This window comes from Eublepharis macularius, chromosome 19 (genome assembly GCF_028583425.1).
Source record: "Eublepharis macularius isolate TG4126 chromosome 19, MPM_Emac_v1.0, whole genome shotgun sequence".
Classification (NCBI taxonomy): Eukaryota; Metazoa; Chordata; class Lepidosauria; order Squamata; family Eublepharidae; genus Eublepharis; species Eublepharis macularius.
Window position 1 is genome coordinate 12,082,994 of NC_072808.1, and position 13,283 is coordinate 12,096,276.

A 13,283-nucleotide genomic window follows, 5' to 3' on the forward strand; every position below is an offset into this window, starting at 1 on the left:
TGGCCCATTTTCAAGAGCTCCACCCCACCACCCCATTCTCTGCCATTTGGGCTTTGAGCTCCTTGCAAGGGCTGCAAGGCTTTGGGGGCCTTGTTGGATGTTGCCCTATTGTTGCTGGTTGAGAAGGGGCCCCCATAACAGTTCAAGGTTCAGGGTCCCAAAAATGTAGGTCTGCCACTGGATTATGGGTGTGTCATTTTGACTTTGCACTTCTTCTGGAAAAAGTATCTAAGGATGGCACTGGTGAGGGAGCCGAAGAAAGTAGACAAAATGGACTGTTTGGAGGTGACATCAAGCCCAGTCAAGACGGGGAAGGTACAACTGACAGTAACCCCAACATACTGGATGATAACAGGCTATTTCTCGTGTGCAAACACACCAGTTGTCCAGTATGAAAAGGTAGCCTCAGTTTATTTAAGAGCTGAGAAGCCGAGCTGAAGTGAATGAGTTCATCCATCTTTTAAAAAGCAGAATATTTTATGTATTCAAAATTGATTTGACACAATGATAAAAGGAGGGGGCACGATGGGCTTTACAGCATTCTAAATACCCCATTTTCGTTCCGAAAAGGAATGCAAGATAGGCCCGGCAGCCAACATGGAGAGCTAGTTTAAGGCGTACGGTTTGGTTGCCAAGGCAATGACATCAAAATGGCCTCCCTGCAGCTAGCGATTGCTGCCCAGGCTGTAATGTTTGCATGTGACTCACTCCCATCATGCTGTGATTTTCCTTCCATTACCAGTGGCTGCTGGGAATGAGGAGGACACAGCATGACGAGAATGAATCATGTGGTAAACATTTGGGACAAGGTAAGATTTACTTGCCACCGGGGAGCCATTTTGGGTATCCATGGTGATGGTGCTCATAACAACATTTGCTGTTGCTCAAAGGTTACAGGTTAATCTCGCCCTTACCTCGCTGTGTCATTGTTGACCTCACTATGACATAGTTTGCTTCATCAGCTTCCTCTTTGGGTATCTGTTTCTAGTTCCAGTTTCGTGGTGACTCTTCTAAAGGCCCTTCGGTTTCCTTTCAAGAAGCCCAGGCTCAGGCTATTTTGCAGCAAGCCAAGGTAAGCACTCTGTGTGTGCGTGTTTATGTTTCTGTGGTGCTGACCCTGCTCTCATCTTTGTGTCTTTGGCTGCCTGGTTGTGTTCTGTTTATCTGTTACCTGGACACTTCACAGCAAAATAGCTCAGGCAGACCCTCCAGAGAGGCCTGGGCCACTTCCAACTTCTGAGGCCCCTGGCCATTATCAAAATTAACAATACTTAAAAAGAAAATAAGGCACCAAAAAGACTGACAAAATCTGTATCAGTTAACAAAAAGATGATCAAATCACATCTTCTTTGCTTAAATGTGCAGTTCTGAGCTGAGAGAGAAAGTCATATTTCGAACCAATAGGAATCCACGTAAGAAGTAACTGCAAAAATTAGCAAAATGCCAAAAAACTAATGTGTCCAAATGCAAGACCCATTTCAGCTTGAGACCCAGGACAAAAGGCCCTCCTGCCTCCCCACACATAGGGCCTGTGTTCCTCCCCTCCACGTTGTATCCTCACAACAACCCTGTAGGGCAGGGTAGGCCAAGAATCTCTTTGCTAAGGCTCTCCAGTAAGCTTCATGGCTGAGTAGGAATTTGAGCTTGGGTCTTCCTATTTCCAATTAAATAGTCTATACACTGCTAGAGATGGACACAAACCAGAAAAAAAAAACGAACCGTGCGATTCATGGTTTGTTGCATTTCACAAACCACGAACTTTCATGAACCTGCCCTGGTTCATGAACCAGTTCGTTTGGTTTGTGAAAACATCACATCCAGGTTTGGATTTGTAAATATTTTGTAAATATTGGTACAGGTACTAAGTGCTACATTAACAAGGGGTATCTATAAACTATTACAACAATGAACTAAAATTAGATTGGATCATTTATGTTGGTTGAAGTACTCCTTAAATTATACATATAATATTTAGTTTCTATCTAATGTAATATTGAACTGAAAGTATGACAAGACAGAAAACCATTCCTCATGAAATTAATATTGACTATTATGATTTTCCATTCTTTTTATTTGGGAAAATATTTTATCAGATACCATAAGATCACAGATTTTGTTGCAACAAGCTGTCATGACTGGAAGTTTTGCATGCAATTTGTATTTTGCCTGCTAAGATTAGATTTCTGGTAGAGTCATGCCTTAAATTTCAGGAGTATGGAATTTTTCCTGGTCTCCTCTAACTCATAACCAGGTAGAGAATAATTATTTCAGTTTAACCTATGAGGGAACTGTATTTACTGAGCCTAGATCGGCTTCAAAGATGTGTTTGAAGACTGAGTCTGTCCACTCACACATCCAGCGACTATTTGGTTATTCAGCTATTTATACCCTGCTTTTCTCGCAAATGGCTTGCTACATCATACTCCCCTCCTCCCATTTTATCTTCCCAACAACATTGTGAAGTATGTTAAGGTGACAGAAAGGTCACCCAATGTCAGCCAGAAACCCACAAGGTCACAAGGCTTGCCAACCTTCAGGTGGGGTCTGGAGACACCCCCACCCACACCAGAATTACAACTGATGACAGAGATCAGTTCCCCTGGGAAAAAAATGGCTGCTTTGGAGGGTGGACTCTATGGCATTATACCCTGCTGAGGTCTTTCCTCTTCCACATCCTGCCCTCTCCAGGCTCCACCCCTCAAAATCTCAAGGGGTTTTCCAACCCAGAGCTGGCAACCTTACAGGTCACTCAGATCCTAGTCTGGTGCTCTAACCCCTATCCAGCACCAGTGAAGGATTAATTACAATCTAGTGACTTTTTGCAGAATATGTACTTTTTGTTCTGATCCCTATTTCAGATCTCCAGAGCAGCCTCTCCCAAGCCCACCTTGCTTTCTCCACCTTCCCCCTCTGAGTTCCATAAAACCCTTTCCTGAGGACTAATCCTTGTATGTTTCTCTCCCCAGCTGTCTATGAAGGGGCCCCCTGGTGCTATGGGCCTCACAGGCCGGCCAGGGCCATTGGTAAGTAGCTATTATTATTATTTCAAATTGCCACTATTTTTTTTTCTGTTTTACCAGGTCATCATGCTGGGGTGGGGGGGAGCAGTTCATGAATAAGAAAGCAAGCAGATCTACTCAGAATTCTGTTCTGAATAAACCCAAATCTGGTTCTGAATAGAATGGAGCTTACTCCCAGAAAAGATTGTATCCCTAAGTGACAGAATTTCTTTTTTCTGAGAGCTAAGCTACAAAAGACAAATTACGCGAGGACACACATGTGAAGAGAGTCACAATGTTAGCCGGGAAGCCGAGTTTTAAAAGAGATCAAAAGGCTTTGTCAGTTTCCCCTCTCCACAGAGCCAGGGAGATTTGCTCAGAGAGTTTGTTAATTTCCTCTTTGCCTCCTAGAAGGGGAGGTGAAACTGACAGAGCCTTTGGGAGGCAAAGAGGAAATTAACAAAACTCTCTGAGGAGCTTGCTCTGTAGAGAGGGGAAATTGACAAAGCCTTCCGATCTCTTAAAACTCGGCTTCCCAGCAAACATTGCAACTCCCTTCACGTGCGCGTCCTCATGTAATTCATCTCTTGTAGCTTAGCTCTCACTGTTAAAAACAAATCATGGGGGAATATGCCAGTATTTCTCCCTTTCCTCAGGCTAACCGAACATCATTTACAATAGTCTGTACCTCTCTAGGTTTGTCTGTCCTGCACTTCGACGGCTAAATGAGTTGTAGAAATGTGGCCCCTGCTGGAAACAGCGGTGGCACACCTCCCTGTCCACAACATTGAATAGAATTGATTTCCTGTGCCATCATAATGGTTTGTGCCCCGCCTGCTGCCGTCTGCAGCCAGCAACGGACCAAGGGAATACATAGCATTGTGATGTCACTGGAAGGTGCCTTACACTGAGTTAGAACATTGGTCTGTAAAGGTCACTATTGTCTCCTCTAACTGGCAACAGCTCTCCAGAGTCTCAGGTGGAGGGCCTTCACTTCACCTGTTACCGGATCTTTTTAACTGGAGGCGCCAGGAATTGATCCTGGGACTGTCTGCATGCCATCAGATGCTCTACCCTGAGCCATGGCCACCTTTAAGCAATAATATTTACAAACAAGGTAAGTTGTACTTACCAAGAAAGAGGTAGCAATCTGGTTCCTGTTCTAGGTGTTTCGTATAACGTAACTGCTTTGGCCCTGACCAGCTTTCATCTGTAAGAGCTGGGATATTTATTTCCCTCTCGGAATATCCATCTTCTGTTCTGTTCTTGTTTTGGAGAGTTAAGGAGGGATTAATTTTTTTTTTGCAGGGTCTGCCAGGTAATTCAGGATTTAAAGGAGATGCAGGTGAAGACGGACCACAGGTTGGTTGATAAAGAGCTGAACACTTTGGTAGAAAGATGGAGTTGGGAGAACTTGGGATCCACTGGGATTTATTTTTTTTCTCTTACACTACCAAGTAGTCTTCAAAAGGCTGCTTAACGCCTTTGTCTCTAATTAACAACGTGAATTAGAGACAAAACACTCTCTATATTCATGGCAAACTGGAAACCTTTTATGGACGATCTGCAAGAGACGAAGAAAAATCGATAAATGGTTTGGGGGTTTGACTTTTAAGAATAAGGATCTGGTATTATTGTTGTTGGTTCTTCTATTAATATCTGTAATCGATGGGTAAAAGGTTTGACTTCATAATAATACTTATTTAATCATTATTATATATATTGAAAAAATCTTCTTTAAACAGTATTTTTACTAATAATCTAATTATTATCAAAGTAGTTCAATCGTCTATGTTGATGCTACAAATCCTCTATAATAAGGTTAAGATTTAAGTGATCATTTAGTATATCAATCTTTAATTGAAATCCAAGTTGAAATACTCATTTGTATGAAAATTCATGGTTATAAGGGCATGTAAATTATTATTAATATGTAACAGAAGATTTCTTAGTTATCAATGTTTAATGATTTTCTCTCAATATCGTACCTATTAATGTGCATAATTAAATAAAAACTTTTTAAAAAAAGATTAAGGATCTGGGATATCAAAAAGATGAGACAGAAAAAAGATTAATTAGACCACAAGTTGATTGATAATAAAGGAGGAAGCGCTGTAGGCGAAAAACTGTAATGGATTAATAATATGTTTATTATCCTTTTCACTGTTTTTTTTTTATTTTGTAGATTGGTATGTAGGCCGCTGTTGACTCTTTGTAGTTGTGTTTTTGTTATGTTTTACTTTCTTTCTTTTGCTCTATCTTGTAATTTTTCCAGAGTAAAAATAAAAAAATATATTTTTTAATAAATAAATAAATAAATCTCTAAACGGCTGGAAGGTTTCTCTCTCACCATTTCATGCGAAGTGGCTTGTATTGGGGCTCTCAGATTCACTTAACCATTTAAATCTCATAGACCTTTTCTATTTCGGAAATCCCTCTGGCTCTTTGCCACTTGCTGCACTTCATTGGGTAGAGGCACCCAGAACAGGCCGTCTTCTATGAACCTTCAGATACGCCGTCAGCACCAGGGTTTCTGGCGCCTGCGGCCACCCTCCTGTGCATGTGTGTACAGCGCATGCGCGCGCCCCTGGACTGCATGATTATGTCATCACATGATGACATCGTCATGCAGCAAAGCTGGGGCCATTGCCCGGCGGGTGGCTGGGGCGGCGTGAGGAGGCTGCCTGCGCTCCGCATGCTGCCCCAGCTGCCTACCGTGCCTGGCCCGCGGCTGCTGCGCCTGGCCGGGGGCGTGTGATGGTGGCACAGGGCTGGCCGGCTGCAGCAGCAGCTGCGGGCCAGGCACGCCAGCTCCATGGCACTCGCCTCCGCCCCCGGCACCCCCTCTGGCACCCCCTCCGGCCCTGCGGCGCTCACCTCACCGCCTCAATGGTGGCTCCGGCCCTGTTCAGACATGTGAAGAAGTGTATTCGTGGTCCTTCTTGTAGCTAGAGTACAGACACTTTATAGGTGAACTGGTCTGGAACCTCATTCACAACCAGTTTTAGAGCCCTGTGGCGCAGAGTGCTAAGCTGCAGTATTGCAGCCCAACCTCTGCTCACGACCTGAGTTCGATCCTGGCGGAAGCGGGTTCAGGTAGCCAACTCAAGGTTGACTCAGCCTTCCATCCTTCCGAGGTCGGTAAAATGAGTACCCAGGTTCCTGGGGGTAAAATGTAGATGAATGGGGAAGGCAATGGCAAACCACCCCGTAACAAAAGTCTGCCAAGAAAACGTCGTGATGCGACATCCCCCCATGGGTCAGTAATGACTTGGTGCTTGCACACCTTTGACATTTTTTACAGGAGTTTATGACCTGGAGTATCCTGCTGACTTCCCCTAGGATTGTAATCTACTGCAGAGATTATTTTAGAGATCATCTTGCTTTTCTTGTATTGTCCTCTGTCTTTGCAATTCCACTTCCTCCATTGTTTGTCGTATACCCTACCTTAGGCCGTTTATTGTTTGCATTCATCATCTTAGTCCTATTGCAGGATCCCCATCCTTTTTTAGCCTGTAGGCATCTCTAGAATTCCAACACAGGGTGGTGGATGCAACAAAATAGTGGCAGTGGCAGGAGCAAGCACCAGCTACATAATTGCTGCTGCAGGAGGTAGAGCCAACTGCAAAATGAGGTTATGCCTAACCTTCTTCGCCAATGTTTCAGGCAGAAGCTCTGTGTAACAAGATATCTTTTAAAATGTATATATAAACAACAGGTATGTAAACCGTACATGTAGAATAGTTTGGGGAGTTAAATAAGCAATACTTTTAAGCTTCCATTGACCTAGTAAACGAGAACATTATATATTTAACATCCTTAAGCTTAGATACATCATAATTCTTCTTCCCTCTCCTTCCCTCCTTCCCTCTACTTAGGATGTTTTAATTATGCAAACTTCTATATCAATTAATTTCTGCCTAAGTAATCAAAGAGGTCCTTCCATTTTTCCCAAAATTCAGCTATCGGTCTGTTATGCAAATAAGTAGTCAGTTTGGCCATTGAAGCATATTCATGAATCTTCTCTCTCCACTTTGGGAGACCAGGACAGCTATCTGTTTTTCATTTTGCTGCAAATAGTACTCTCGCTGCCGTTACCATGTAACGGAAGAGATCTCCTTGCTCTTTTCTAGCATTATTTGGTAGAATATTTAAGAGCATACTTTTCGGATTTAATTCAAATCTAAGTTTAAGGATCTTTTGCATCTCTTCTTGTATCTTTATCCAACATCATCTTGATTTCTTACAGGTCCACTACATATGATAAAATGTTGAATCCATCCTCTGACATATCCAACAATGTCCACTGTAACCCTTACTGATTCTCGCAATGTGTAGCGTACCATCTAAAGAACGTTTTATACCAATTTTCTTTCAGTAACCGACAGTCTGTACATTTTATGTCCTTACTTCATAAATTTTCCTGTAAGTCCATCGGAATAGTTTGCCCAACATTTTGCATCCATTTTATCATACAGGTTTTAACTTGCTCCATTTCTGTATGCAAGAAAACATTTTGAAACCAACAGAAATGGTTTCAAAATGTTTTCATGCATACACCATCAGCCACTTCTACAAAATTGTCACAGCCAGTCAGATCACCCATGACCAATCAGAAGCTTTGCAGGGTAAAAGCCTCAGTCAACCCCGCCCACTTTCTAAAAACACTATGTAGGTGGCTGGAAAGCTGTCAGCAAGCACCATGGCGCCCACAGGCACCATGTTGGGGACCCCGTCTTATTGCATTGTTCACTGGGTATCTTATGTTGTATGATTGTGTTATTTTTATTATGCAATCTATCTTGCATCTCAGTGAGAAAAATGGACTATAAATACATAATGCCAGTCAGCAAGCTTAACCCCGACCACCCTTTCTGAACCAATGGTAATTTCTCGATACTTGTGCTGGGTACATGCAGCATCTAGTATGTATAAAAATAGGGTAAATATCACCTTATTTTTAAGATTGCATTTGTGGCACCGGACACTATTTTTCAATCATGGAGATGAAGCTTAGGGGAGGGGGTCATGTGTGAGGCAGCTCAAGTCTCTCAGCTGTTTCTTCTCTTTTTCTAGGGTTCCCCTGGGATACTGGGGCCAGTTGGCCCCCCAGGGAAAACTGGCAAGCGGGTAAGCATCGTTGCCCCTCTCTTCTCCGTGGCTGAGTAATGTTCCCAGACTTCTCTTTCCTTCACCTTTTCCCTTTCTTTTCTCAACAGGGACGCTCAGGAGCGGATGGTGCCAGAGGATTGCCAGGGGAGACTGGACCAAAGGTCTCTACATCATTATTTAGGGGTGGAATTGATGCGGGAGGGGGAGAATGTTCTGAGATTCCTAACTTGCTATCCTTTGGGGCTTCTTTCAATGACTCAGCTGTGTGCTACTGGTAGAACTGAGCCAAAGGTTTGCAAGTTTCTGTTTTTGTGTTGCAAATATTCATCAGAGGAACATTTTGCATTGAACACAAGTATGAAAAACATAGGGAATAGCAACTGTGCCTTTGCATTTTGCTCTAACACTGGATGCAATACGCTGCTCACCAGGACCTGTGCAGGGACATAAGGGAGAATCCACGGTCCAGTTCCAAGAAGCCCCAAAGTGTGCTTTGAAGGCAACAATCCCTCTCTTAAGCCCCTACCAGTTTTCGCCCCATTTCTAGATACTTGTTGTATTGCCTTTAAATTAGAAGGGAACCTCTGCCTCCACACTCAGGCATTACCCAAGTTTCCAGTTTCCAAGGCTGTTACGATTTTGCTGTTGCAGGAGCCTTAAAACGACAAGGACAAACCCTCCAGTCCTTTGGGGATTACTGCACAGCTTCCTGTGAGTGGTGCATTGGATTCAGAGGACCACCCCCCAAACCCAAGAAAATGTCAAGGCCCCTGTTATAAATCCTCAAAAATTAAACTGCTGTTTTATAATAATGAATATTTACACGGGTTAATCTTAGCTCTCTGTGTGAGGAAGCCAAATTAAATATTGTAGAGGACGATGGTTTATCCGGAGTACAGATTCTTCTTCTGGCTGTAAGGCGGAGATGTCTTTGACTAGTTGCTATACTCCTTGCTTCTTGCTTATAGGGTGACCGGGGCTTTGATGGGCTCCCAGGACTTCCTGGCGAGAAGGGGAACAAAGTAAGTAAACCCAGCTGTTCATGGTGCCACTTAATGCCATTTATCCTTAGCAGCATCTCTCTTTACTCCTCACTTTACCTCTTACAGGGAGAAATAGGGAAGCCAGGCCCACCGGGAGCGCCTGGGGAGGACGGAGCTAAGGTAAGCATTTTCCGTGTGCGAGGAAAGAGATAGCGAGGAACAGCGTCGCTTACATATGGGTTAGTTTATTATCTTTCAAGGGCTCATTTTTCTTAAGATATGCAAAAGAGCATTATTCCCTAGATAGGCACTGAAATCGCTCTCAACTTAATTACACCAGCCGAAATGATTATCGCTCGATATCGGGAGAATGAGGACATTAAAATTAAAAATTATCTGTAAGAGGTTGCAACGCACTTAACCATTCTCAATATCTTCCTCTGCAACGTGCAACCGCAAGGGAAGCCTTCCATGAGCTTTAGGTCACAAGGATTGATGGAGAGACCCTTCCTGCAGAGTGGACCTGGTTGATATTCTGAATGAACTGAGGGCCCAAAGAGACATGATGAAGATCACAGACCTCCACTGATCTCTGTACTGAAAACATGCGCACAGCCACAATTCAGATTGGGGCCCTGCAGGAAAGAAAGTGTGTATGGAGATAACATTTTAGCCCCAGTCTGTTTTCCTAATAAAAACGGGGCTTCCTATCCTGTTAGTGTTTTAAAGGGGGGGAAAGAGCTTTTCAAGGGCACATCGTATTTCTATACAAACCCAAAACCTCTATTAACAAGCCTGGTAGCCTGATTTCACTTAATGAAGCCAAGAAAGGCAACGAAGGGTTGGATCCTCTCTTTTCTTCCAGGTGACCTCGATCTAATCACTGCTGTTTATGGGTAGGAACCAGACTAAATTTTCTATCCGCAAAATGGAACTTCTCCTTCCTCCCAACCCTCAAAAGGGAGGCATGCAGCAGGAAGAGGAAATTGGTGGAAACGGCCAGTTTAGTCTAGATCCAGTCCTGTTTGTGCAATTTCCTTTTTTTCTAGACTGATGGGAATCTGTGATGTTCATTACATCAGTTTGGCTTCTGTGTGCCCCAGGATATGTTCCAGAATCCTCTGTAATCCATAGGGATCCCATGGTAGACTGGTGATCCTTAGCAGACAGGTCAACCTGGAAAGGATCCCCTAATGCTTGATTGTGGCAGGGGGATGAGTGACTGCTATGTATGTCTGGGGAGTGCTTAAAAACAAAACTCCACATTTTTCAGGATGTTATAATAACTGCTTGGGGTGGCCATCATCCATAGCACTGGTCCTCAGCCCCATGGACTTAGGGTGGGTTGTGTATCCCTACCTGCTAAGTTCTGAGTCTCCCTATGAAAATGCTTTTTTTTGGCCCTCCTTTTGGGGAAAATCTGTTCTTACTAGTGTGCATGCATACAGAGCAAGAACGCTGTATCTCCTATCTCTGTGCTCCTACTGAAACGAAGGGTAAGCAAGATCACTCGCTGGTGGAGAGAATTCCTCCTCAGCGTAGACCTTCCCTATGCCTTTGTTTCTCACTTGCTGGAGTTTGGCCAGTCACTTCCATCAACAGCTCTCTCGGTCTGCTTTCCCTGGTCCTAGCCTTGAAGCCAGTTAGGTCATAACTCTGCCCCTTTTTCTGTCACATGTCATGTAACTTCCGGTCACGTGCTTGCAGCTCTGTAGGGTATCTGGTCTGGAAAAGCTGAAGACTACTGATCCATAGGTTCTAGAAATGAAATGCAGGCAGTATAAAACCACTCAGAAGTAGGGGGAAGTTAGTGGTAGAGCAGTAGCGAAAGGGCTCCCTGACCTGGATAGCACACATGAGCCTGATCTCGTCAGATCTCAGAAGCTAAGCAGTGTCGGTCTTGGTTAGTACTTGGATGGGAGACCTCCAACAAAGACCAGGGTTGCAGAGGCAGGCAATGGCAAACCACCTCTGTTAGTCTCTTGCCAGGAAAACCCCACCAGAAGTCACCATAAGCCAGCTATGACTTTAGGGCTCTCTCCAACACCAGTAGTGAAAGGAAGCCTTTACCACTAGGGTAGGAGTTACACAACCACTTTACTCTCATAGTTGGAGCTACCATGTGATTCTCCAGGCATTTCCCTCTCCCAAGGGTAAAACTATATTTGCCTCAAAGAAGCAGCTGCTGAGAGTGGAGGAACAGTACCAATTTTGAGAATGGATAAGGTTAATTCTTCCCCCTGTGATGTATTCCTGATGGAATCGGCCCCATAGGGAAAAAAGATGGACATCCATACTGTCAGAGGCAGGCAATGGCAAACCACTTCTGTTAGTCTCTTGCCTTGAAAACCCCATTAGGGGTTGCCATAAGTCTGCTACAACTTGACGGCACTCTCCACCACCACTCCCCATATTGTGCCTGTTTTTCTTCCCTAATGGAGCTAAAAGCAACCTGAATGGGGATGGATCAGTTTTTATCAGGGAAACAGTATGATGGGAAGTGTACTTGCCCCCTTTCCAAAACTGAGAATCCCTATTGTTGTCCATGGTGGATGCTTTTTGAAGCCAAATTATGTATTGAGGGGGTCCCCAGTGGCAGGTGTAAATTTGTACCTAAGTGCATGTTGAGGTACCTGGGATGGACACTGCCAAGTGCCTGGGGGGAGCTTTTACTCGGCCTTCCTCTTTTCACAGGGTTCAGATGGTATTCCTGGTGCCTCAGGACAGCCTGGAGAAGCTGTGAGTATCTGCACTCCAAAGTAAAAAGAACCTGGGGATTTGGGGATGGAGTTGGTATAAACATACGGGCAGGTTGTGGTGGCGATAGGCAGGGAGACTAGAAGTTAGGGATCTTAGTAGACCCATATAGATGTGGCCTGCCCAGCAACGTGAACAGGCAGGAAGCATAAACCAGGTAAGAACCGCCTCTCTGACTTTTTCATAAATGGAAGAAGCAAGGAAATTAGAAGATGTGTGCATTTGACAATCTTTTCTGGCAGCATTGTCTAAGCTCTCTGTGGTTCAACAGTCACTGAGATGAAATGATCGTGAAAGCTTTTGTGTGCCGTGTCTGCTGAAGGCTGTAGCTTCGTATGTCTCAATGCAAAATTGATAGTTTTCAAAAATGAAAGAGAGGGGGGAAAGTTAGACGATACCAACGCTCGACTAGGCTGTTTGCTGATTTTTAAAAAAAATCTGTCATTTTGTGCAAGAAGATGTCAACCCTTTCTACAATGACACTTGCTGATTTCTATTTCAGATTTGAAAGTATACAAAATATATCTATCTATTCACAAATCCTCAGTGGGTTAGATTGAGCGTAACGTTTCCATGGGTGCAAGGACTTTTTGTAGCTCTCTATTCCAGCTGCAGCCTGAAATCCCCCCCCCCCAATCGTGAACTTGGGGGATTCCCCGCTCCCCCAGAAGGATTATTTCAGTGGGGATTTCAGGCTACTATGGGAAGGGGGAGTTGCAAACATCATTTGAAGCCCTTGTACAAACCCATTGGAAATGCTGCTCTGTATCCCACCTGATGCCCTGACGTCAATAGCCTAAGCAAGCCCGATCTTGTTAGATCTTGGCTGTTAGGCAGGGTCAGCCTTGGTTAGTAATTGGGTGGGAAACCTCCAACAAAGACCAGGGTTGCAGAGGCAGGCAATGGCAAACCACCTCTGTTAGTTTCTTGCCATGAAAACCCCACCAGGGGTTGCCATGAGTCAGCTATGACTTGATGGCACCCTCCACCACCTCCTGCCCAACTACATACAGCACTACACAAAATAATAATAATAACCGTGGTGGAGCAGCTCAGGAGGCCATCTCATCTAGCCCTAGCTGTCTCTTTCCATCTTGTCTACTCTCAACTAGACAAGATGTAGAATATCTGTACTCGCATTGGCCATCGTCTTAAAGCTCCTTGAATGGCAACCACAAAGGGGGGGCATTTGGTTTGGGTCCACAGTGCTGAGAAGGGGAGGGGGTTGACCCTTTTCCTCCATGATAAAAATGTACCCCTCCCCTTTTCCTTGGGATGCTCTTAGCCTGATAAGGTAAAATCAGAGCGCACCTGATGCGAAAAGCACATAGAAATGACTGTGTGAGCATCATGGACACCTGTTGGCAGGGCTTTTCTTCGGGGAAAAGAGGTGGTGGAACTCAGTGGGTTGCCCTCAGAAAAAATGGTCACA

At 44.2% G+C, this 13,283-nt stretch overlaps 1 protein-coding gene across 1 annotated transcript in view; it reads left to right on the top strand.

Annotated features, from left to right (window-relative positions):
* Positions 1 to 13,283, top strand: part of COL5A3 (collagen type V alpha 3 chain) — a 167,325-nt gene that overhangs the window by 66,676 nt on the left and 87,366 nt on the right. The window contains exons 13-20 of the mRNA XM_055003373.1: positions 989 to 1,072; positions 2,967 to 3,023; positions 4,308 to 4,361; positions 8,076 to 8,129; positions 8,219 to 8,272; positions 9,080 to 9,133; positions 9,221 to 9,274; positions 11,789 to 11,833. Of these exons, the coding sequence (XP_054859348.1) occupies positions 989 to 1,072; positions 2,967 to 3,023; positions 4,308 to 4,361; positions 8,076 to 8,129; positions 8,219 to 8,272; positions 9,080 to 9,133; positions 9,221 to 9,274; positions 11,789 to 11,833 (456 nt within the window). The remainder of the gene's footprint in view (positions 1 to 988; positions 1,073 to 2,966; positions 3,024 to 4,307; positions 4,362 to 8,075; positions 8,130 to 8,218; positions 8,273 to 9,079; positions 9,134 to 9,220; positions 9,275 to 11,788; positions 11,834 to 13,283) is intronic.